The sequence below is a fragment of the Oreochromis aureus genome, linkage group 3, assembly GCF_013358895.1.
Source record: "Oreochromis aureus strain Israel breed Guangdong linkage group 3, ZZ_aureus, whole genome shotgun sequence".
In the NCBI taxonomy this organism is placed as follows: domain Eukaryota; kingdom Metazoa; phylum Chordata; class Actinopteri; order Cichliformes; family Cichlidae; genus Oreochromis; species Oreochromis aureus.
Window position 1 is genome coordinate 132,424,074 of NC_052944.1, and position 26,692 is coordinate 132,450,765.

Genomic DNA, 26,692 nt, shown 5'->3' on the forward strand with positions numbered 1-26,692 from the left:
TACTCTGCCTGCAGCGCAGAATGACATCACGTCCTGTCCTCACAGGAAGTGCAGGGATCTCCAGGATGACACCTTTATCTGACCAGCAGAGACAAACAGTTAATGAGAGCAGAGTCACACAGAGACAGAGACACAGCTGGAACATCTCACCTGTAGGGTCTGATTGGACACTGAAGGAGACTCTGTCACTCTGCTGTCCAGAGGAGTCCCCACACCAGAAAGTTTCACTGGGAGCAGAAAGATCCACAACACAGTAGGAACCAAGAACCCTCCCAAAGCCTGCAGCTGCTCCACAGTCCTCAGTGAGTCCTCCTCTGGTCCTCCTCACTGTCCATCCATCAGCTGTCTGTCCATCATCAACACAACTCAGATCCACTGAAGATCCACTGAAGACCTGCTGAAGGTTTGGACTGACAGACAAAGACACTGGAGGACACACACACACACACACACACACACACACACACACACACACACACAGATAAATGTATTTGTGTTCTTGTTGGAGTCTCACTGATTGTCTTCACTTCATCAACTCACCTGCAGAAACAGTCGGTGCAAACAGCAGCAGCACACACACACCTGTAATAGGAGGACAGACGTCACTAAAGGTCACAGGCTCCTCCACCACCATGTTTACCTACACAGGTCAGGAGCTTCGTTCAGTGTGTGAATATGACCAAACAGATAAGCAGACATTTGTGGCAGTCACACTGGGGGAACTGCAGTAATAACAAAATCACACAAAGTTAGAACAGTTAGGAGCGAGGTGAGTGTGAGCTGAGACAGAAAGGGAGTGCTGAAGGTGATGTTAGACACCAGAGACTTGGAGGAAAAAGTGAATGTTAGCTCAGTGTGACAGGTGAGACCTGAGTCTGGGAACCGCCCCTGGTAGGCGGAGCTGGTCTTTGCTCCTTTGATAAGCGCAGGTGTGGGCAATTGGGCATTTTCTCTGCAAACCTGAAGCTGCAAGTGCTCAGTCCAAGTTGGTGTTTGTAACTTCTTTCTATGAAAGTCTGATGTGGGTTCTCTCCTAAACTTCTATTAGAACGGTAGGTTACACAAAAATGTACCACTTGAGCTCTGGCTGTTGGCAGAGGTTTATAGTTATGTGCACCCTTGTAGGTGGGAAACATTGCTCCCGTGAGAACGGTATAGTGGACTTCATCGCCACTGACCCACAGTTATTAGGGTGTGACACGAACTTGTGGACAGGTAACAAAACAATTAAGTTGAGGAATATTCCTGTGTTTTATTGTCCAGCATAAGTGATCTCCTGCCTTTTATTCACAGAGTACCGAGCTGCTGCTTTGCCCGGTGGATTTCTGGTTGCGGGAAAAGGACCCGACACATCAGTGTGTTTTAATTTGTTTTAAACTGGTGTAATTCGACGGCCCGACTGCTGCGGCTGTCGATTGTTTTGTTATTTTGTTTTATTTTTTCTGTATCAGTAGGCACCACAGATATTGATTCTTTTAGTATTTTAACCCCTTTTTATATATATATTGTTGTGAACGGTAAAGGCGCAGCAGGGAAAACAAATCCTTTTTTTTTTTTTTTGTCTCGCCGCTTTTGCATGCACAGCGGTGGGCCTGAGTGAAGACGGCACTGAAGAGTTGCCTTTTTCTATAGTGTTTTGCCCATTTGGGGGTTGTGTGAGTTGCCGTCCCTTTTTAACCTGTGTGCTATGTTGATTTGTTCTTAAACGGTTCCCCGCAGCGCTTGTCCTGTCTCACGGGCAATCATACAGTTTTATCGTTTTTAAACAAGGTAAAGTTTTTAATTGTTTTTAAGTGCCGCTGTTACACTGTTACTTTTATTTTGTATTAAAAATTAAATTATTTTTAACTGACTGTGCACCTACGGCTCTGTCCTATTTTAAATAGGTACCTACCACGGGTCACATCAGGATTAAATGTGTTTTATCACTTAGATTACACCTAATCACACCTGCATCATCATTCCCAACACCCTGAAGGACAGCGAGGAGAATTTGGATGCTTTTTAAGATTACAATTCAATTTTATTTATACAGCACCAAAAACAACCACCTCAAGGCGCTTTATATTGTAAGGTAGACTCTACACCAGGGGTCACCACCTCTAGTCCTCGAGGGCTACCGTTCTGCAGCTTTTAGATGCATCCTTGTTTTGATGATGGATTGAACAGTGCTCCTTGAGATGTTCAAAGCTTGGGATATTTTATTTTTTTTATAACCCATTGATATCACTGGATTTTATTTAGGGGTATCTGAGTACAGGGTGCCAAATAGAAATGCATGTCTGACTTTTCAGATTTTTATTTGCTTACATTTTGAAAAACATGTTTGATTTTTGTACCACCTCCCAATTATTTGCTACTTTGTGTTGGTCGATCACAGAAAATCTCACTAAAAACGTTTAAATGGTAAATGGCCTGTATTTATATAGCGCTTTTCTAGTCCCTAAGGACCCCAAAGCGCTTTACACATCCAGTCATCCACACATTCACACACTGGTGATGGCAGCTACATTGTAACCACAGCCACCCTGGGGCGCACTGTTTGTAGATGTAAGGTGAAAATATGTGTAAAAGTCAATCAAATCAAAATTTGGATCCAAGTTCATCTCCAAATGTAAGAGTCAGAAAGAGCTTGCTGATATTTCTGCAGTTGATCTTTATTAAATGAATAATGAATAAATGAGCATAGCAGCTCTGAGTTTGACTCACCGAGGAGCAGAGAGACACATGGAGTCTTCATCGTGTCTGGATGACGTCTGAGCAGCAGCAAGACGCCTTCAGCTTCATCACTTCCTCTTTATCACATGCAGAGTCTCACTGGCTGAACTCAAGTCGCCACACTGAGGGGTTGATGAGGGTGCGGCTCACTTTAATGAGCCGCAACCTGTAGTTATCAAGCAGCTTGCAAAGAAAAGCTGGACTTCTTTAAGTTGAAGAAGTTTCACCTCTCATCCAAGAAGCTGCTTCAGTCAAATGGTGGAGATTCCCAGATTTAAACCCAGTGGGAGTTTCCCCCCAAAGAGGGACAAAAGGACCCCCTGATAATCATCTAATCACCTGAGCCAAGGTGTGAAAATGGGTGTGGTTCCCAATCAGCCAGGGTTTCAGGTGAGCTCATTGTGAAACCTGGCCCCACCTTATCATGTGATTTCCTGAGGTCAGATGGCCCAGGATGTGAGTGGGCATTAAGGCGTCTGGGAAGGGAACTCAAAACTGGATTATAGATGGCAGACAGTTGGTGTCGTAAACCACCGCCTCTGTTCAACTTAAAGAAGTCCAGACGCTTTTCTTTGCAAGCTCCTTGACTACGATGACCTTGATGACTGAGAACCTTCACAGACAACCTGTAGTTATCATTTACAAAGCTAAAAATCATCATCAACCATTTTCTCAACCATTTATCCCATGCAGGGTTGCAGAATGGGCTGAAGCCTGTTAGGTCTGCACTCGCAGGCCTCACTGGTTCAGAGACTTATCACCCTTGAACAAAGCAAGACACTCAGCTTAACCGGTTTTTACTTGCTAGCAAAAGAAGCCTGCTCAGAATCTCAGGGCGGCACCTCTGCCCTCGACATCAGACGACTCCAAAGAACCAGCCTCCCCTGCAGCCTTTTATTCTCAGTGCAAAACAGTCACACACAGTTTCACAAACACCCATTGTAAAACCCCCCTGTGGTGCGTCGTAAAACTAAGGCACTGAGTGTGTGTGTGTGTGTGTGTGTGTGTGTGTGTGTGTGTGTGTGGCTTCCTGATCACAAAGGGTTATCTCCCCTCACCCTGTTTATGGCTCAACTCCTGTAATGGTCCACCACATACAAGTGTACATTCCTTACCAGATAAGAAACCAGAACCTTTTTCATAAAATGTGCCTGCAGTTAAACACTATAACCAATTGCCTCGGGGGGAGGAACAGAATAATACTAAACATGCAGTTTAAGGCAAGGTTTACAAATTTCAGTACAGCAATGACAGCTATTATCAAAGTCAACCTAACAAAGCCTGTCCCAGCTGTGATAGGATGAGTGATGTGGTGATAGAGCTTAACAGTCCAGCTTTTCAAACTAAGCTTCACTCTGTTTCTTTACAGCTATCAGGTAAAATTTGCCTCCACCAAAGTCTTTTCATCACTAATTTACAGTGTCGGGTTGGCTTAGGTTAAAGGTCAAACACTATTTACTGTCTAACAGTGAAGATGAATCCTGCAGCATTGAACTCTCAGTCAGACATTATAAAGTGTCTGAACACTTATTTTTGTGATCAGCAGAATGAACTCCATCCTAAGGTGCAGTTTTAGACTAATAGCTTTGTTCTACTCATATTTCATATCCAGAAAAATATTCCTTTATGTAATTTATGACACTCATTTGTCTTCATCCATTTAATGCCAAAAGAAAAGAGCAGCTACTGAAACACCACAAACTCACCACTTGTAGTTAAACTTTGTTTTGAAATACTGAGTATCAAAAGATATAGAAAGATATCTGAGACGTGTAATAAGTGATCCTGCTTTGTGACTGAAATCACTGTTTTATCCAAGTGAGTCTGGACTGAAATTGTGAAATTTTGAAAAAAGTTTGAAATTTGTCATGTGCATAGTTATAAGAGTACAACAAGCAGTGAAATGTGACCTGATATGCTCCTCGACTGTGCAAAAAGAGAGAGAACATTATATACAACAAAGAGGACATTATGTGAAGTAAGTGAGTGAGTTATATACAGTGGGATGCAAAAGTTTGGGCAACCTTGTTAATAGTCATTATTTTCCTGTATAAATCGTTGGTTTTTACAATAAAAAATGTCAGTTAAATATATCACATGGGAGACACACACAGTGACATTTGAGAAGTGAAATTAACTTTATTGGATTTACAGAAAGTGTGCAATAATTGTTTAAACAAAATCAGGCAGGTGCATAAATTTGGGCACTGTTGTCATTTTATTGATTCCAAAACCTTCCTTCTCTCACAGCAGATGGCCCCGCCCCTCCCTGAGCCTGGTTCTGCTGGAGGTTTCTTCCTGTTAAAAGGGAGTTTTTCCTTCCCACTGTCGCCAAAGTGCTTGCTCATAGGGGGTCATATGATTGTTGTTGTTTTTTTTCTCTGTAGGTATTATTTTAGATTCTACCTTACAATATAAAGCGCCTTGAGGCGACTGTTGTTGTGATTTGGCGCTGTATAAATAAAATTGAACTGAATTGAATTGAATCCTTCTGAAGTCTACTACCAACTAATTGGTCTTTCAGAATTTCTGGAGGTTGTTCTCCCGGCACCACGATGCCAGATTCTTCACTTCATCCATGTACGCTGCCTCATCATTGTTGAAAATGGTGCCTAACACCACTGTGTCATCCGCAAACTTCACAATACATTCCCACCCTCATGCTCACATATACTCAGCACTTGCCCAACATGGAGACAAACAGAAATGATCACTATACACACACTCTCACTCCCCAAACATACACTATACCCCAGGTACTATCACCCCCAGAGGGGCAATCCACCCCCAGACCCACAAATTGTTGCCTTTTGCCCTGGGGTAGAGACAAGCAGACCGCCCCAGGTCCTGCCCCCAGGGAGGCACCGCATCCCAGACCGTATACACAGATGTATAACGTGCCCACCCCCAAGGCCCTATATGTATGTGTTATGAGAGTGTGAGTAATGTGGATGTCTGTGGAATAAAATTGAGGAACAGGTGGCCAGAAGGGGACAGAGGGGGAATGCCTTCCCTGCACCTCAGTGACACACCTGTACCCCAAGGTGCCGCATGTGTGGTGGTGTGATGGAGCTGAAGAGGGAGGCTGTTGGGGTCCCGAAGAGAAGGATTCTTTTTCTTTTGGGGGAGAGGGTCTGTCGAGTCACAACTCTTAAAAATGGTTCAAGCTTCGCTCAGGTTAGAAGGAGTTGATTTCTGCGTGCAGATGCCAATTAAAATCAAAAACTCAAAGATCACAAGAGAAGAGCAGAGTTCTATGCCAGTCGTTTTATTGAACGGTCAAGTTCAGCTAAACATAAAAAAAGCAAAAAAAGCTCCCCTTGTCATGGTCCCCGTACCTCTCGGTGTCTCTGAGGGCTAGAGACACATCAGTGTTTTTGTTTCTGCTTTCTCTCGCTCTCTCTCTCGCTAAGGCAGATCTCACTGTGGGTTCTTGCCTTTGACTGACACACCTGCTAATCATTACTCACCTGCAGCGCATTACCTTGGCGTTCTGAGGTCTTTTTAACATGGTGAGTCGAGGCTTCTCATCACTGGATTGTTGCATGACTCCCGTCAGTGTTACCTTGTCATGTTAGTCTTTCTAGCTGTGTGTTTTCCAGCAAGTGATTGCCTTCTCTTGTGAATTATAGATTTCCTAGATCCGTCCCTGCCTGTGTTGTTTCCCAGTTTGACATGAGTGATTGAGTGGTGTGTGGCTGAAGAGGACGTTCTTCTGTGTGTGTGTGTGTGTGTGTGTGTGTGTGTGTGTGTGTGTGTGTGTGTGTGTGTGTGATCGAAGAGAAGATTTTCCCCAAGGATCCCCCTGGATACTTTCCTCCCCTTCACATTTGGTATATAGCACTAGGTGTGTGTGAATCACTTGTGAATAAAGTGTTAAATCGCGTTACCATTTTTCAACCGTGAGCACATGCAGATCATAAACCAACACAAACAGACCCATTTTTTATAGGGTCAGTGACCCCTCCGCCTGATGTTGGGTATTTTTTCATTCCTTCCTTTTTCCCTGTTCCCTGTTAAAAATTAAACTAACTATTTTCTCAGCTCTGCAAATGTGAACATTAACCCCAATTATTGATATAATATGTTTGTCAATACTTTTCCCCAATCAATTGTCAGTTTCCAATTTGTTCTTCTTAAATCCCCAGCACTTGTTTTACATAACCTGCTGGCATTGCTCCATAACTCTCAGAGCGCTGTTCCCAACATCAGTCATTTTAATTGGGTCCCTTTTGACAGTTTTATGGCCAAAAGTCTGGAAAACTACAGGTATCAAACATACTGCAAAGGAAAACAATTAATCCTCCTGACAGCTTTGTTGGGTTCACTGCCAAGGGTGGGCTGCTCTACCCGTTTTAAAGAAGGGTTTTTCACAATTTTGGCAACTGGAGACGGGCAAAAGTGTCCCAGGTGCACTCTCAGGCGGGCTTTATGGGTCAGAGATGGGTGCTTCACCACCTTCTGGCAGCGGAGAAGCTCCCAAGTGCAGCTCAGTGGCGCCAAATTTATTTGGCCTTTGTTTGGACTAGTTAACATTGGTCATAATCAGTGATGGCAATAACGGCATAACTTTTTTCTAATGACGCGACTGCTGTCTCCAGGTAGAGACAGGAGTGAAACACTTGCTGCTGTCAGACCTACAGGTATCAGGCTGTGATGTTCTCCTTTATAGTGGACAGAAATTATTTTTTGGAGTGGCACAAATAATTTGTGTGGCATCTTATTGAATGTAGAACACCTGATTGTTATGTAAATAGTTTGAAATGCTTATTTAAAGAGGGGTAAAAAGTAAATGACTGCAAATAACTTGTTGTTTGCGAAACTTGTGCATATGATTTTAAAATTGACAATTTAGATTTGCATTTAAATTTATGAAATATGATTTATAAAACATGTTTGGTTGTTACAGTAAAAAATATAAGTTTGTTACTCAGATTTTATGTTTTTTGTCTGATTTTAGATCAATTGTGCTAATATAGTATATCAAAATGACAACATAACTGTAAATTCAGACACATGAGGTTGTGCTGAAAAGAATTATACCAAACAAGGAGAAGTAAATACTTTTTACAGGTAAACTGTAGAGGAAAATCAAGAGACACAAGTGGCAAAAACTTTATTATTAGGGGGCAACTTTCTCTTGTTGAGCATTCATAAAGTTGTTGTGTTGCATGTGTAGTTCATTGTAAATAATTGTACTTTGTGTGAAGTAGTTTCAATAAAACAGAAAAGAATAGTATATTTGTTTGTTTTTTATTCTTGATCTGTTCACATGTACTTAGCAAGTACATAAAAATGAAATGCAAACTATTTACATGGCAACACACAGCTGGCATCAATCTTGAACCACAAAATGAAACATTACAGGTTATTTAGAACAGCATGTTGTTTGGAGAAGTATTTCCCAACAAGTTCAGGAAGACACACTTTAAGAAAGAAATCTTGTGCTTGCTTTAAACGTGGTTCCCAGAAATCCACTTCAGGGAAGATGCGTATCACAGCAAGGTCTCTCTGTGTCCACACAACGAGGTCACAGTGGTTGGCGCCGGTAACAAAGATTTGTATTTGTACCTGACAGTAGTGTATCCAGTAATGGTGACAAATTCTCCAGCGTTGGAATCTGCTTTTTTTGCGATCGCCTCCTTTTGCCTCTCAAAGGCAAAAGGAGGGTATGTTTATGTTTTCATCAAGACCACGTTTTTGGGCAGCTGCTGAGGAGAAGTCAATGTTATGTGCAACCTCGGGCTGTATCTTGGTCATATTTCCGGGCAATACCCAATATGCTGGCTCGTCTATTACAGTTCTGGTGCCTCTGATATTCACTGTAGCCTCGACTTTAAACAAAAGAGCAGCGACATGGGTGCAGGTCTCTGCAACTCCGGCCATGCATATGCAGTGAGCAGCCTCAACCCTCCCATTGGTGCTCACAATGACCCATGGCTGTAATGCAGTTTCATTCAGTCGTTGTGAGTGCAGTACCTGAAACACACAAAAACCACTTTTAATAAAAGGTCTGTAATTAACCAAGATAAGATAAGATAAGATGACCTTTATTAGTTCCACAGGTGGGAAATTTGTTTTGTTACAGCAAAAGTGTAAAGTTATGTAGCAGAAATTAGAAAACACTGGAATGCAATAAAATACAATAAAATAAAATAAAATACTATATACAATAGAATAAAATAGAATAGAATAATATATACAATAGAATAAAATAGAAATACAAATACTATATACAACTGAGTAGGAAAATACAAAAACACAACTTCGTCAGAAGAAGAATTGCACATATAGCAGTCTTATTGCACATGTGTGGGTTTGTGTGTTTGATCAGCTGCAAAAGTCTTTATTGTAGAGTCTGACAGCAGTGGGGAGGAAAGACCTGCGAAATCTCTCCGTCCCACGCCGTGGGTGCCGCAGTCTCCCACTGAAGGAGCTGCTCAGTGCCGTCACAGTCTCATGCATGGGGTGGGAGATGTTGTCCATCAGGGATGACAGCTTACCCACCATTCTCCTGTCACTCACCACCTCCACTGGGTCCAGAGGGCATCCCAGAACAGAGCTGGCCCTTCGGATCAGCCTGTTCAGTCTCTTCCTGTCCCCAGCAGAGATGCTGCTGCCCCAGCAGACCACACCATAAAAGATGGCTGAGGCCACCACAGAGTCATAGAAGGTCTTCAGGAGTGGGCCCTCCACTCCAAACGACCTGAGTCTCCGCAGCAGGTACAGTCTGCTCTGCCCTTTCCTGTAGAGGGCGTCTGAGTTATGAGTCCAGTCCAGTTTGTTGTTCAGATGAACACCAAGGTACCTGTAGCTGCCCACAGCCTTGATGTCCATACCTTGGATGTTCAGTGGTTGCAGTGGAGGATGCTTGTGCCTGCGGAAGTCTACCACCAGCTCCTTGGTTTTACTGGCGTTGATCTGGAGGTAGTTCAGCTGGCACCAGTCCACAAAGTCCTGAGTCAGTCCTCTGTACTCCTTGTCGTCCCCATCAGTGATGAGGGGCCGACTATTGCAGAGTCATCAGAGAACTTCTGCAGGAAGCACTGGGTGGAGTTGTGGGAGAAGTCTGCAGTGTAGATGGTGAAGAGGAACGGAGCCAGAACCGTTCCCTGTGGGGCCCCCGTACTGCAGACGACCCTGTCCGACACACAGCCCTGAGTCCTCACATACTGTGGTCGGTCGGTGAGGTAGTCCAAAATCCAGGTAGTGAGGTGATGGTCCACTCCAGAGTTCTCCAGCTTGTCCTTCAGAACCGAGGGAAGAATGGTGTTAAAGGCACTGGAGAAATCAAAGAACGTGATTCTCACAGTGCTCCCAGCGGTCTCCAGGTGAGCGAGGGAGCGATGTAGGAGGTGAATGACGGCATCATCCGCTGCAATGCCAGGCTGGTAGGCAAACTGAAGTGGGTCCAGTGATGAGCTCACCAGGTGCCGAAGCTGAGCCAGGACCAGCCGCTCCAGGGTCTTCATCAGGTGGGATGTCAGAGCCACCGGCCTGTAGCTGTTGAGGTCCTTGGGGCGTGAAGTCTTTGGCACTGGAACAACACAGGAGGTTTTCCAGAGCTGTGGGACTCTTCCCAGCCTCAGGCTCAGGTTGAAGAGGTGCTCCATCACACCACACAGTTGGTCCGCTAATATAGGCTAATATAGATGGGTTGACTGTACGTGCAAATCAAAAACTGTAACAAGGAAGTTGTTTAGAAAGTTATCAAGTTCAAACCGACTTACCTTTGTCTTAACGACAACATACTCGCAGCGTGGAGGCCTAAAGATGGACAAATCTTGCACCCAGCAGTTCGTGAATTGGATGTGGGCCTCCAGGGATTTATAATTCTTAAACTGGTTTGCTGTGTGTGCGCTGACTCCACAGACAAGGTATGCGAAGATATCGGGATAGGACAAAGGCAGTAGGTCGTCTGGGTTTCCACTCCACTTCCTTATTTCATACGGGTCCACAAGTACCGTCTCTTGGCGTCTGGGCGCAATCGGTCGCGATACAGCCCTTTGTCTTTTGCGCTGATTTTGAGCATGGTTCTGGCAGTCCCGATTCCAAATCTCCAACACTGTGCGCATGTTTTGCCGCGATCCCACAATGCACTGCGGCGTGATGTCAACTCCAAAGCCCTATGGTTAAGAGAAGCTGGTTATAAATACTATTGTTACTGCTTAAATTGTAATGCAGATTGATCATTTAATTTAGCACTTTGATAGAAATCAGTATTTTTCAAGTTGTATGTACAATTGTTAGTGAAGTACATAATTTAAGCATTTAAAAATACTCAAGTAAATATTGTACTACAAAGCTTATGCACTGCAGTGATGTGTTTAAAAAAGAAAAATGTGTTTGGGATTGTTCACAATATTTGCAGATGTGTGATAACAAACATAATTTGTATTTTGGGTTTTTGGTTTGTATTTAAAGGATTTTCACCTATGGCTGACTATGGCCGAAAAGAAGATTAAAGGAAAAAGGAAAACAAAAGATCTGCCTGGTCATTGAGTGAAATCCAGTTCAACACCTGTGGTAGATGTATCAATCCCTTTCAAGCAGGGACGCTGCACAAACTTAAAGAGCTTGACACCTATGTTAATGTTTCTAGTTTTGCTTCTCTTGCCTCGTCCTGCCTAATTACTCTTAGCTGTGCTCTCCTCTTGTGGCTCATTCCCACTCGTTATCCCTCAGTGTATTTAAGCCCCGTGTTTCTCTTAGTCAATGTCGCGTCCTCCCTCATAGCTGTGTGATTCTCCCTGTGTTTCTATGTATGATTTATTATTAGTTTTCCCAGTTTAGTTTTGTTCTTTGTTTCCCTTCCTCGCCAGCAATAAAACTTTTTTTTTTTTTCTTTTCGTCTCTGTGAGTTTGCGTTTGGGTCCTACTCTTGCCTGCACACAGCCGTACTGTGACAGTATCATTAGAAGACATAGTATACATTTTCACTGCTATGCAGATGACACCCAGCTCTATCTGTTACGACCCGGCTCAAAAGCCGAACATAAAAAAAAAAAAAAAAAAGAAAATTAATACCAGAGTGTCAGTGAGAGTGAGTGAGTGACACAAATGGTCACGTACAAATGGCCTTATACCACAACAAGTTACTTAAAACCAAGGTTCAGTAAATCAAGCATACTAGTGACCCACCACAAAATGGAGAGCTATGGCCACACAACGATCACATCAAGGGTGGCTCAGCACCCCTCAGTGTTATTGCTATCACCTGGCCAACAACACTCACAAGTGATCCAACTAAAGTAGCGATATTCCCCACAACACTAAAGGTCACACCACAAAACACTCATCTCATGAGGCTCTAATTAGCATCCAGCGACACAGACAGATGCACAAACATGGTGTACACACTATGCCAACTTAAAAGTGGCCTACCTGCCTCACCATAAGAACATAATGGACTCAAACCTCTTGCCAAGTTTGGTGCCACTGGTTTACTATGAGCAACTCACAGCCTAAAACGCTAAAAACAATAAAACTTTACCTATCTAGTCTTCAGTGGTCTACTGGGCTCGAGGCAACTTGAAACACAAACTCAAGGGCAGACAGCAGACCAGGGGTACAGTCTCCCACCAAACCCTGAAGCGTACCCCCACCCAGGACAACCACTAACCACAATAAACTAAAACAACAAAGCAAAACAACAAAACAACAAAACTAGTTCATGCATTTATTACTTCCAGGCTGGACTACTGTAATTCATTATTATCAGGAAGTCCTAAAAACTCCCTGAAAAGCCTTCAGTTAACCCTCTGGGGTCCAAGGTATAATTGGCCGTTTTTGACTACTTTTGATTTTACCTCTATAGTTCACCTTTACAATATGTTTTTCTTGCCTTGTTTGGTATCATTATTTTCAGCACAACCTCAAATATCTGAAATTTGAGTTATTTTTTCATTTTGGTATACTATATTAGCACAGTTGATCTAAATTCAGACAAAAAATTCAAAATTCGAGTAGAAAAAAGTTATATTTTTTACTGTAAAACCCACAGACATGTTTAAATGTTGAAATGCAAATCGAAATTGTACATTTCTAAAAATTATGCACAAGTTTTCCAAACAAAAAAGATTATTTACAGAACAATCAGGTGTGCTGCATCAAATAAGAAGGCACACAAATTATTTGTGCCAGTCCAAAAAATGTAGTTTGTGTTCAGTATAAGACAGAGGAGAACACCACAGGCCTAAACCCTGCAGGTCTGACAGCTGGAGGTGCAACAGTCCAGTTTTCCATGTGGGAACAGCGTTTACACTGGAATCTGCCTTTGACAGCTTTTTTAGAGCAAATATGAAATTCAGCAGTCTAACTGACACACAATACAAGACAATAACTACACAACAAACTAACTATAGCCTCCAAACACGCTAAACGTCACTAATGTCTCACACATGAAAACTCTCTCTCTCTCTTTCTTTCGCTCGCCCGCTTTTCTGTCGCAGGTGTCACTCCTAAAAAGTTCCCCTTCTCCCTAAACAACCAAATGTCACATGTTGCCTTATAATTTTTTTGATTGGCTGACATGGTAAACTGTAACACCAATAGGGAAGGGGTGTTTTTTCTTTTTCTTTTTTCACTCGCAAGCGGAGAGTGTTTGCTAGCGCTGTCTGTAGAAAACACTGTTTTTACCATTCTTCCCGCTGTAATCACCACTGTTTCGTTCCAAAAAAACCAAAACATTGCGTGTATTTTTTTATCATAACTCTGGTTTCACGTGGCCCATCGACACAATTCAAAAACTGGTATATAGTTTGAAGTCCGCACTTTTGACCCAAGTTGAAATGGAGACTCTGACGCGTTGCATCTTGTAGCTGTCTAATCTTAAATTGGTCGTGTGATTTTGTATTGGTTTCCCTTCATTGGCTCAATCAAAAGTCAATCTAATGTTAGTGTGGATAGAACGATTCTTAAGAAACCCTGATTGTGATTCACTAATAATTTGCTCTATGCCATCCTTTAATCTGTTCGCAGTTACATGGGCAATGATTTTATAATCTGTATTCAGTAGTGTAATTGGTCGCAGATTATTAATTAGTCTTTTATCTCTACCAGGTTTGGGAATAAGAGAGATAAGACCCTGTTTCATTGTCGATGATAATGTTTCATTAAGAATGTCTGTGAAGGTTCTCAGTCATCCAGGTCATCGTAGTCAAAGGAGACAAAGCAGAGTTGTTCCTAAGAGCTTGCGCCTTGGATCCACTGTCACAGGACACAGAGCGGACTTGATTCTACGGAGAGCACAGAATCAGCTTCTAAGTGAAAGGATAAGACAGGTCCATTTCACTATAGATGCCCTCCAGATCAAGATCAGCCAGACACTGCAGGAATTGGAAACCCTTCTACCCTCTCCAATCTTAGAAGAGGTTCACAAGTTTGTGGACAAGGCTCAGCGGGCCCAACACTCTCAAGGAAAAGAAAGACAACGCAGGAAATTTCACACCTTGCTTTCTAAAACCCACACTCTTCAATGTTGAGGTTGCCATTCTCTTCAATGTGCACAGCGCAGTCCAGGAAAGGCAAACAGTTATCCTTAGTGTCTTCCCTGGTGAACTTGATGTTTTTATCCACGGCGTTAATGTGCGCAGTGAAGGATTCCACTTCTTGTGTCTTGATTTTGACCCAGGTGTCGTCTACATATCTGTACCAGTGGCTGGGTACTCTCCCTTTAAAAGAGCCAAGAGCCTTCCTTTCCACTTCCTCCATGTAAAGGTTGGCTACAATAGGTGACACAGGGGAGCCCATGGCACAGCCATGTTTTTGTCTGTAGAAGCCTTCGTTGTATTTGAAGTATGTTGTGGTAAGGCAGAGGTCTAACAGTGTGCAAATCTGATCGGGTGTGAAGTTGGTCCTGTCTTCCAAGGAGCTGTCTTCTTGTAGTCGTTTTCTGACAGTCTCCACTGCTTCCATGGTGGGTATGCAAGTGAAGAGAGAGACTACATCAAAGGACACCATGGTTTCATCTGGATCCAGGGTAAGTTTCTGGACCTTGTCGGTGAAGTCAGTGGAGTTCTTGATGTGGTGTGGGGTGTTCCCCACGAGAGGTGCCAGGATGGTAGCAAGGTGTTTCGCAATGTTATAAGTCGCTGAGTTTATGCTACTGACTATGCGTCTGAGTGGGACCCCTTCCTTGTGGATCTTAGGAAGTCCATAAATGCAGGGTATGGCATCCCCTGGATAAAGGCGGTGATATTTGAGGCGGTCAATGATTTTGTCCTTTCAAGGTCTTGAAGGCAAGCTATAACTTTCTTTTTGTAGCTGCTTGTGGGGTCTCGTTTTAAAGCTTCGTAGGTGTTGTTGTCACTGAGGAGAGTAGTGATCTTTGTGTGGTAATCTGTTGTGTTTAGGACCACGGTGCACCTTCCCTTATCCGCTGGTAATATAGTGATGTTGTGGTCTTCGCTCAGGGAAGCGACGGCCTTCTTTTCTTGTAGTGTGAGGTTAGACGGAGGGACTTTGGCACTGGAGAGGGTGGCTGAGATCCTTTCATCCTGATTTGCTCTGCTTCAGTCTGTGATAATTTATTAATCCGTATGGCGGTTTCTGTGGCTGTGATGAGGTCCACTATGGGCAACTGTTGCGGAGAAATGGCGAAATTGAGTCCTTTGGCTAAAACCTTCTTTTCAGGGTCAGTGAGATTCCGGTCTGAAAAGTTCTTTACCCATTTCTCCCGACTGTTACTGGTTACTACTACTGGTTACTACTGCAGCTACTTAGTATCAATATTACTCGTATTACTCTTTCTGGGTCGCGAAATAAACTTTTAACATATTTTCAGGCGAGAATGTAGTTGTGTAAACTTCAAATAACTTAAACATGTTATTGTTTGGCCTTTTTCAGTGTTTTATTTGTTCGTGAGTAAATCGGTTTGGCTGAGATTAAAGTTATTAGATTAGATTAGATTAAATAAAACTTTATTAATCCTCGGGAGGGTTCCTCCGGGGTTTTCACACAGCTGAATAAATGTCAAACAGAAAACTGATTAAACAGAAGTGTGAGATGGTCGAGAATCTACATAGCGTCCGGTTATATTTTATTTTATTTAGACAGCAAGGAGCAGGCGGCAGAGGTGACGCAATTACGAAGAAGCTAGACCCCCAATTTCACAGTCGCTCATTTCCGGTCTACCCGGCTTTGGAGGACCCGGCCCACTTAGACCCATGAAGGCCGGTCCTCAGGTGGACCCACCCTCTGAATTTGGACACCCAAACAGGCGGTGACATTTAACTTATGTTTTTTTTTTTCCGATAAGTAAACACTGTAAAAACCCCTTTGAATGTCTCCCTAATTCTGAGGTCTCAAGGTTGGCAGGTATGTGCTAGGCTTTGGCCCACATCAGTCTAAAACGGTATGTAACCATGAAAAAAGTGTTGCCATGTCCACCAGGACAGTATAGTATAGACAGTATAGTATAGACTCCTTCACATAGTGGACATTGAGTTGTTGTGTGGGGCACCAGTAGTCCATGTCTGTTGCTGTAACAGTAGTTCATGTTTAGAATAAAAATCCCAGCTCACTGATTTGATCGGGGCAATAGTGCCTAAAATGTTGCATAATTTTGCTGAGAGATCTTTTACTTTGTGGTAATCTTAGATGAGTAGTTTTATGGACAAAAACCACCAGGTCATTCAGTGTTCCCTTAGTACTAATGTATCAGAGATATTGGTGTACTATAACTGAAGTAATGTTGTTAAGTCCTTAAAGTCATATTCTTTTATTGTCATGACTGTATTTGAAGCTTTTTTTATTTTTGTATGATACCTGATTTATATGGAATATGGCTGAAGTAAACTAAAGTCTAAAATCAGTCATTTATTTAATAGTAATGTAACATTATATAATTCACATATAAAACTATGAATTGTAATTTTAAATGGTTTAAAAGCATGTAAAATAGCATATGTAGGCAATTATATTTCTCCTTTTTTTTAATCAAGAAGCAAAGACAAAAAGGAAAAAAAAAAAAAAGAGAAACAGCGCAGGGTTCGGTGGTTGAATCATCCGTCCCCACCAATGCCAAAACCAAATCTACGCCCTTGTCGTTGTCTCTGGGTTCTGTAGTTCTTTGGAGAAAACTGGACCTGAGTGATTCATCTGACCTCTGACCCACGCACGAAGAAGCGCAAATGCAGTTAAACTGAATCAAATCTGAATTTACTACTACAGAGATGCCACTGAGAGCTCTGCAGCAGCTGGATCCACAGGTTTGGTCTGGTAGTTTTCCTGACTCGGCCCACCCAGGATCTGTGACTCCTCCCAGTCTCAGAGGTCAGTTGGATGATGTGTAACAAGCAGTGATGCACACTGCCATGAACAGGGGAAATGTTTGTTTCTGTGTCTGCTGAATGCACTCAGTGATGGAGCCTCAGAGGTCACACAGGTCAGATTTCCTTACCTGGATCACTGAGCGTGCATCAAGACATTATTACATGGAAACATGTAAATTTTGGTTGGATACACAGCTGTGTTTACAGTTTTTCTCCATTGGTTTGGCTCATTTCTTGAAACAGAAATTACATTCTCAAAACTCTAAGATCATTTGGCAAAACACTCTTACAGTTCAGCACAACACTATAGCTCACCTGCAAAAGCTCATATCTCTTCCAAAACTGTTCACCCAGGCTTCAATCTAAATCCCTTTCTCATCTAAACAGTCAGTGTCTCCAAAATGGCAAAGATCCTTCTCAATAGCTTTGGCTCATTTCTCGACACAGATCGGACATTCTCATCATTCTTGGTGCTTTTGTCAAAATAAACCTGGATGGTTGATCACAACAACATGGTCCACCTGCAAAAGCTCATATCTCTCTTAAAACAGTTCACTCATGTGTCAAAACTACATTTCTTGCTAATCTGAATAGTCAGTGCCCCCAAAATGCATCGTCCCTTTGGCATTGTGTGAGTACTGCCATACAAAATGTTTAGATGTTTTGTCACTATGGCAGAGGACCAACAATATACAACAGAAAAGAGGAGCCTCCAAGGTTTGACATCACAGATTGCACTCACACTACCAAGGAAATCATAACCATTTTATATTCACACGCAAAGAAAGTTTCATACATATGTAAAAAGAAAATGTACATTACAGTAGTAAATTGTATGAACACAAAATCAAAAACAAGGACTTATTCAGTGGTCGCTGTACTCATTCTCCCGCTCTTGTCCACTGTCTTCACCCACAGATTCTCGTCCACATCACAGCGGATACTTTCTCTTGCGATGCAACGAGGGAGGAAACGGCGTGCATGCTGCAACCATCCCCTGCATGGATTGTAATGTCGTCACACCTGCGTCCATAGCATGGAGCAGGGACAGCTGATCCTGAGCATGATGCTCATACACTCTCCACCTCCAAACAGAGACAAACTCCTCTATCGGATTGAGGAAAGGAGAGTAAGGTGGTAGGAACCCCATGACCATCCTTGGATGCGTTGCAAACCAGCCCCTAATGACTGGGCTATGGTGGAAACTGACATTGTCCCACACAATTACATAAATGGGTAGGTCGGCCCTTTGAGACCTCTCTCATTTTCAGGGATAAAATCGGTATAAAGGCGATCCAAGAAGATGAGGAGCTTTTGTGTGTTGTATGGGCCAAGACTGGGGATGTGGGTGGCCACACCATTTTCAAAAATGGCAGCACACATAGTTATATTGCCCCCTCGCTGACCTGGGACATCCACTGTGGCCCGGTGGCCAATAATATTACGGCCACGTCTTCGGCCCTTGGCCAGGTTGAAGCTTCATCCACGAGCACCAGGATGTGAGGGGTCTCATGTCCTTCCAATGCCATTATTCTCTAAAATAGAGTAAAGAACATAAAATCAGTCATACAGAAGAGTCATATACTACAGTTAGACAATTACATGTTCTCCCCCACCGGTTCAATATACTACAGGCCACTACTCCAGTGGTTCTAAACTAGTGATAGGCCTGTGAGGAAGTACTGCAGGGGTATATGATAGAAAGGGGAGTGGGAAATACTGATGACTCACTGAGATGTTACAGTAAAACCTACAGTATTAGATAGATTTGATTGGGAGACAACAAAATAAGGATTATAATGAGAATTGTATCATACAGTAAACTGCAGTTTTCTGTTGAAATTGTTGAAGTCAGATGAAGCAAATACTGATTCTGAAATCAGGTACAGGAGGTATTGAAACCAAATAAGTGAACTACTGCTTACTGTGATTACAGGTAAGGTTATAATGAGAGACAACCAGTAACTGACTTACATTTACATACTGGTAGCGCAGCTCCTTCACTCTGTCAGAGTTCCTCTCAAATGGTACCCTGTAGATTTGTTTCATTGTCATCTGATGCTTCTTCAAAACCCGGTCTATCGTGAAGATGCTTATTGTGTTTATATTCTGGAATATATGATTGTCCTGAAGGATGGCATCACAGATCTGTCTCAATGTGATGGCATTATTTGAAATCACCATGTTACAAATCTCTCTTTCCTGTTGTTCATTGAGCAGTTTTCCTCTGCCACCCACACGAGGTTGTCGTCCAATCCTACACATAGAACAGAATACAGTAAGTTACCAGTGTAATTGTATTATTGTTTTACTCACAGTAACTTCACCACAATCCTGATGCAACATTGCACAGTGACTGGAATACTACTCTAAACTGTATGAATTATGTAATTCCATAATTTACAGTAACTTATTCAATATCTTTGTCATATTTAGTATCACAACATTCCACTAGTCCTCTCCACCTGCTAGTATAGACCTACTACTGTAGGCAGATGCACACAAAATCTCTACAGTAAGTTATACATTTTTTGCCTCACGCACAGTGCCCTGTCCTATACAACATATAATTCCATCATAGATTACATAGAGTACATACCTGTTTTCCCTGCAAAAAGTTTGGATGATGGAGGAGACTGTAGAGCGAGGCACACTAGGCTGCACTCGACGACCTGCCTCTGCCATTGTGAGGCCATGGTTTATGACATGGTCTATAATTGTGGCCTGAATTTCATTCGGGACAGCACAGTGTCTTCGTGCACCTCGGCCTCTTCCCCCTATTCCTCCACCACGCATTCTCAGTCCTCCTCATCTTCTTCTTCCTCCTCCTCCTTGAGGGAGAACTTCCCCTTGTCCGTTTGCTTGGCCTTGTCTATCCATGTTCAGAGATCGGACTGGCTCTGGTCAAGCTCTATATATCTGTGTTTGGCAGCACACAATCATGGAACACATGTGTGTGACACTCCCCCTTCGTTAGTCTAGTTTCACCTGACTGTCAATGACTGTCATCAATTTATCAAATATTCAAAGAAATTCATAAATGGTGTTCATGGTATTATGTTCTTGACCAATTTTGACAATTGAACAGACAGTTGTGCATGCGAGTACTTATACAATGAAATCATGCTGACATGTTTTGGAGGGAATGATCATTAAACTGGGAATCAACTAATCAGTTTAGATCTACAAGATCTATTCATTTGGAAAATGTGCTAAATGTGGGCTAACTGTATAACTGTAGGCTACTTGTACTTAATCATTTGCAAAGATGCACTGAGACAATTGAGACATGTACTAAGACATTTGCCATTTGATAAAATGAATGAGAAATGCCATTCTGTTGTGAACAGTTGCCAAGAGGTTTGGAGGTTTGTCCATGTTATTTTGAGAATGTCATTTCTGTTTCAAGAAATGAGCCAAACCAATGGAGAAAAACTGTAAGCAGTGACCATGCTATTGGGTAAGAGAATACCCTGGAGTATCAGTCTTAGTGGGAGGGGCTCCTTGTTTATAGGGTGTGTTCATCGTCCAGACCTCAGTAACAGATTTAAAGATGATCAAGTTAGCTTTTTCACCTCGTAGGCTGAGGTAAACTTACTGTCTGATAGAAACACATCAGAGCTCCACGGTGTCCTAATCTGCAACGACAGATCATGTGGAGAGAGGAGGAGGAGCCAAATGTAGACAACTGAGGCCAGAGTGAGGTTGAACAGAAAGACAGTCATTTATTTAGGCTGGAAATGTTCACGTAATTAAAATGTGAAACCAAGACTAGACTGAGTGACTAAACTGGGAAAACTAAACCAAAAAACAAGGGAAACTGGACCATGACGGGAGAGACACAGAGGAAACACAGACAACCTGACAGAGGGAAAGAGACACAATATAAGCACATGAGGGTAATTAGGCAGAGTGGACCTGAAGACACAGAGGAAGCAAAACTACACACACTGAACACAGGACGTGACACTGTCAAAGTAAAACAGGAAACACTAATTCACACAACATGACACAGGAGACGGGAGGGAAGAAGTAGATGGACTTGGAAGGAAACAGGAGGAGACTCAAATGATGGGCTGGGAGAATGTACAGGAAGCACAATACAGAGGAGACATGGAATGATACCACGAAACAGAAAGGGAGGTGAGACAGAGGAGACATCACTGAAGAGACAGACACAGAGGACAGACTTACTCAGCAAACAGGGAATGACACATAAACAAGGAAACAGGGATGATGTGATGAACTCAAACCTAACTAAGACATACTGACAGTAAACGCTAGAACATTTCTCCAATACAGCAAAAGAGGAATCAAACTACAGGAATACTGCAGATGCTGGTACCCTGTCACACAGTCTGCAGCTCAGAAGGCATGCTCAGTGGTGACATCAGCAGTGACATCAACACCAACTTCATCCAGTCCCTGACCTCCTCCATCACAGTGGGTCATCTCCATGGAGATGGCTGGTTTGTTCGGTGTCTTCCTGCTCCAGCAGATGGACAGCAGCAGACCAGTGAGGATGCAGTACGGACAGAAGACCGCTAGAAGGCAGAAGAGTCTGAGCACAGACTCACAGGGAGGTGGAGGAGCTGGAAGAGGAGGACACAGAAGGAAACAGGCCTTTTTTGTTAAACCAGGAAGTATCCGATGCTGTTTATAGTGAAGCTAACGCACACTTTAGATGTTCATCCAATAAAGAGTAAAATAAAATTATCAAAATGCAGAACGGAGAGGAATTTGAGGGAATTTCCATTCACAATTCCACAGAGGAGGAGTCAGAAGGTCTTTATTACTCAAATAAAGTATATAGTTATGTAGTATATATTGTTAGAACTGTGGTTTTATGGTCTTTTGTAGTTTCCCATGTGGAAGCCAGGTTTTTCTTAGTGTTCGAGGACCTTTGAGTGAGTCTGGACACACCAAAGAGAATGAATTCCCCTCAGAGTTTCATAAACTTTGAGAAATTTGTTACAATAAAAAAGAGTTAAAGAATTCCTACAGTCGGAAATAAATGTTAAAAACCTTTTCAAAGGATGGTAAAACAGCAGCTCTTAAGACAAGCAGATAAAACAAAACAGAAGTTGAAACTTTATTTATCAGCTGATCAGCTGATAAATAGTCAGTCAGATAAAGGAGAGAAGAAGAAGAAGAGGCTGACCGAGGATTGTTAGACATGATGATGGAGCACCGACCACAGAGCGCCTACATCACCTCAGAGCTCCTGTTACCTTCAACTCACCTGCAGGAACAGTCAGAGCAGAGAGCAGCATCACACACACACCTGCAACAGGACAGAGGTCACTAAAGGTCACCAAAGGTCAGAGGTCATGATGAGGACAGACAGGTGTATGAACATCAGCTCACCTGCAGCAGTCAGCAGAAACAGGCCTGAAACTGAAGAACACACTGATCAGAGATCAAATGGTCACATGACCAAAGAGAAGCATTCAGACTGCAGTGATTGGTTACTGTTCCCACACATCAATAACCCACAGTGCCCTCCAGTGGTGGAAACACAGATAATACATGTGGAGAAACATGAAGCAGACTCACAGCAGAGGCAGACGCTCCGTCTCAGACAGCCGTCACCTCCACAGCTCCACAGGTCTGCTCCCCGACCTCCTACATCACACAGAGCAACATCAGCACAGGAGGAGTAATGGCGCACATCAAACTCATGTGATGGTTTGTGCTGACAGCGTGATGGTGTTTGTTAGACAGTAGGAAGTGCTGTGAACTTGTTGTTCCTGAAGACACGTGAGTGAAAGGAAACCTGGGACCAGCTGAATGTGTGATGTGTAAACACAACTCCTCTGTTTTCATGTGCACAAACATTATTGTTCCAACTCATCCTGCAGCAGGTTCTAAAAGAGTTGATGGAAGCGCGGCTGCTCTCGTCAGCTTTAAGGGTTAAAAGAACAAGACTTTTACTTCTGTGCAGGTTTCTCACCTTTTAGTTTACTGCAGAGGAACAGAACTCCACCCAGAACCAGAACCAGGAGAACCCCAGAGACCAGACCTGCTACAACTGGGACCTGGAGAAAGGAGGAGGAGGAGGAGGACAGTGAGGAGGAGGATGGATGATTGTAGGAGGATCTGCAGGAGAGATGATGAAGAAGGTTCAGTCAGTTTATTATCAGGTCACAATGTTACATCAGGTCTTTTAAAACAGGAAGTGATGTCAGTGTTCTGACCTCTGACCCTCAGAGAGCTCTCAGGAGACTTTGCACCCTGATCAGTAGAACACGAGTAGAGACCTTCATCAGACTGCTGGACCTTAGTGATGATGTGCTCTGGTTTAGTTTCTTTAGGTCGAGGCCCTTTAATGAAGAAATAAGCTGCTGTGGCACCATTCCTCTGCCTGCAGCGCAGAATGACATCACTTCCTGTCCTCACAGGAAGTGCAGGGATCTCCAGGATGACACCTTTATCTGACCAGCAGAGACAAACAGTTAATGAGAGCAGAGTCACACAGAGACAGAGACACAGCTGGAACATCTCACCTGTAGTGTCTGATTGGACACTGAAGGAGACTCTGTCACTCTGCTGTCCAGAGGAGTCCCCACACCAGAAAGTTTCACTGGGAGCAGAAAGATCCACAACACAGTAGGAACCAAGAACCCTCCCAAAGCCTGCAGCTGCCCCACAGTCCTCAGTGAGTCCTCCTCTGGTCCTCCTCACTGTCCATCCATCAGCTGTCTGTCCATCATCAACACAACTCAGATCCACTGAAGATCCACTGAAGACCTGCTGAAGGTTTGGACTGACAGACAAAGACACTGGAGGACACACACACACACACACACACACACACACACACACACACACACACACATAAATGTATTTGCGTTCTTGTTGGAGTCTCACTGATTGTTTTCACTTCATCAACTCACCTGCAGAAACAGTCGGTGCAAACAGCAGCAGCACACACACACCTGTAACAGGAGGACAGACATCACTAAAGGTCACAGGTCACAAACAGGCAGACCACAGTCCAGACCCAGACCCTGTCACATCCAAACCAAAACCCAAATCAGATTTTCAAACCTGCAATCAGCTGATGTGACTAACGTGGTCCTTAAAGAGCAGTTTGTAAGAAGTGACCTTCCACTTTTCCACTGAGACGAGTTTCTCAGCTATGACTCTGAGCTTCGTCACCATGTTTGGCTCCACACACTAAAGTCAGGCACTTTTCTCCACAGTCAACATCATCACAACTAAATATGGTTCCCAGCTGATCAGTGAGCTCCTCCACATGTGTGTGAGGATGGCTCTGACTCCACTCAGCCCAGGGTTAAAGTTCCCTCGCTTGTTTTTCTTCCTTTCAGCTGATTGGTCAATGTCATTTGGGTATCTATCTATCTATCTATCTATCTATCTATCTATCTATCTATCTATCTATCTATCTATCTGAGCCATAGATAGATAGCCAGCTACCAACACTAGGTGAAGTACCCTCAGAAGATCTACGAGATATGATAGACAGATGAGACGATACCTACTGCAACCATTACAAAGACTAACCAGCTCATCTACACCACGGCAGGAGAGATTTGTGAGATGCTTGGCTACAAGGAGCAGTGCCCTCCATGGCGAAGGAGACTAGAGGCCAAGGTCAAAGTGTCATGGAGGGAGGTTGAAGTGGTCTTTAGCAGCAGTTCTCCAGGGTTTATGATCAGCATTTAAGTTTTTTCTTTGGACATATTTGGTTGTTTTCTCACTGTTTTTCAGTTGAGTGGAAGTCAGCAGGAAGTCACATATAGTTAGTAGGATTAACATCATACTCAGAATGGGGTGTTTTCTATGGCCTGTGCTGTGCTCTTTAAGGTGGATGGAAGGGCCAGCACTGAAAATCCACCCACACTCAGACGTGTAACTACCCCCATCACTCTCAAGACAAATGGGTTGAAAGGGGAGTGAAAAGAGGCAGCAGTAATACTTTTTCACATATTTGCCTTAATATTCCTATTTTCCCTTAAATGAAATCACCTCCAGGAAGGCTGTAGTCTTATCTGTGAAACGGTGACATTTGTTCTAAAGACCAATCACATACATAACAGTGGCATAGTCAGGCTACCACGCTTAATTTAGTCAAAGGGATGTTTTATGGTTTGATCACCAGGCGTTGTGATTTACATACACCTTTTCATGTACACAAAGACCTAGACCACCGAAATCAGTATTTTAAAATGCTTTTCCAGCTTGTTTAACCATAATTATTAGCTTGTAGTCACTCTGGTGTACTGGGAAATTATTAATGTGTATAAAAGTCCTATGTTTTTATTTAAATTCATGACCTGATGGTATTATTTTTGTAAACTGTCCTTAAACCATGTTAAATTGTAAATTCTGGAAATGAACGCCAATTAAGTGAATATAATAACTAATAACCTAAAACACTTACAGCAATTTAAGTGACAGTTACAGAGTTTTTCAAGCTACCTCTATAAAAAGTGAACAAAGAAAGCATCATGGCCTTTTCATCAAACATATTAATTCTATATCAGCCAACACAGTAAAATACTGAGCATGCTGAACTGCCAGCTGTAAAGCTTTTATAAAACAAACTGTAACTTCACAGCTCACACAGCACTCCATTTATTATTCTAAACACTGAGGCCAGGTTAACTAACTAACAATGTGTCAGGGTTTCTGCACTGTAAAATCTCATATTGTGTTTAATTAAAAATATTAAGTAGACTGAACTCACTTTTTATTAGAACTCATGGTGTTCTCATAAGTAAATATAATAATTTCTTATTTTGTAAAAAGTTTTCTGATTGTCATTTTATTTTGAAGATTTTATTTTGGAGCTAATAGGTGACTTCACTTCCTGTTCCGAAGGGTGCAAAGCAGGAACTGCTAAAGAATGTATGCCCCCCCCCCTCTGGTGTTGCTGTTAATAAAAAAAAAGGGAAAAGTAAGCAGCAAACCAAGTGTGCGCATCATTGAAAGAACATGGGCGAAGACATGGTAAATTGTAAATGGCCTGTATCTATATTTCCAATTACAAGGCGAACTCCCAACTCTTGAGCCACGATCGCCCCCAGAAGAAAGAAGAAGAAAACTCTTCGAGCTCAACATACCAGTACTTTTTATTCTGTCTTAAATTAGAAAAACTAAGTCTGGCACACTTTGCTCCCCCTCCCTCCTCTTGTGTTTAGATGTTGTGCTGTCACGTGACGTAACTTAGACGCTTTGGGGGTTGTTAAGTTGTTTACATATTTACATATTTTCACCAGTTGTTTTTGTTGTTGAGAATTGTGTGAGATTATTATATTATCTTATGCCATGTTATACCCCTAATTAAAGATTGTGAAATCATTATGTAGTTTTAGTTTGCATTATTCTCCTGAATTAGAAGAAGGTGATAACTATTACATTTATTTACATAGTAAAAGCGCTATACAAAACAGGCCATTTACCATTTACCATTTGTTAAACTGATTTGTATTACATTAGACTGCCGATTTATTGTGAATGAATGATATTGTTTTATGATGCATTATACTGCTGAATTATAATACATACTGTTTTCAGAGAGTCATGATCTTATTCGTCTGATTAGAAGAGAACAGAGCATACCAGAGAGGTTTTCTGCCCCATCTCATCAGGAGGAAACAAAACAGGAAGCCAAGGCCGTCACTTAGGCGCCGTAAGAGAGAAAGAATGTGAATGTTTAGGTTTTTACGACTAGG

The 26,692-nt window shown here is 42.6% G+C and overlaps 1 protein-coding gene and 1 long non-coding RNA gene across 2 annotated transcripts in view; one reads left to right on the forward strand and one right to left on the reverse strand.

The window, feature by feature from the left end:
* LOC120435347 overlaps positions 1-23,701 on the reverse strand; it is a 63,688-nt gene extending 39,987 nt beyond the window's left edge. Inside the window, exons 1-8 of the mRNA XM_039604771.1 lie at positions 23,676-23,701; positions 23,498-23,574; positions 23,218-23,425; positions 22,945-23,090; positions 22,548-22,616; positions 22,359-22,382; positions 541-582; positions 151-426 (exon numbers count right to left, since the gene is read on the reverse strand). Coding sequence (XP_039460705.1) covers positions 151-426; positions 541-582; positions 22,359-22,382; positions 22,548-22,616; positions 22,945-23,090; positions 23,218-23,425; positions 23,498-23,574; positions 23,676-23,701 — 868 coding nt within the window. The remainder of the gene's footprint in view (positions 1-150; positions 427-540; positions 583-22,358; positions 22,383-22,547; positions 22,617-22,944; positions 23,091-23,217; positions 23,426-23,497; positions 23,575-23,675) is intronic.
* On the forward strand, positions 955-1,852 carry LOC120438111. The gene is made up of 3 exons (XR_005611674.1): positions 955-1,052; positions 1,126-1,215; positions 1,294-1,852. It is a non-coding gene; the product is annotated as an uncharacterized LOC120438111 (long non-coding RNA).
* Positions 23,702-26,692: the final 2,991 nt, after the last annotated feature.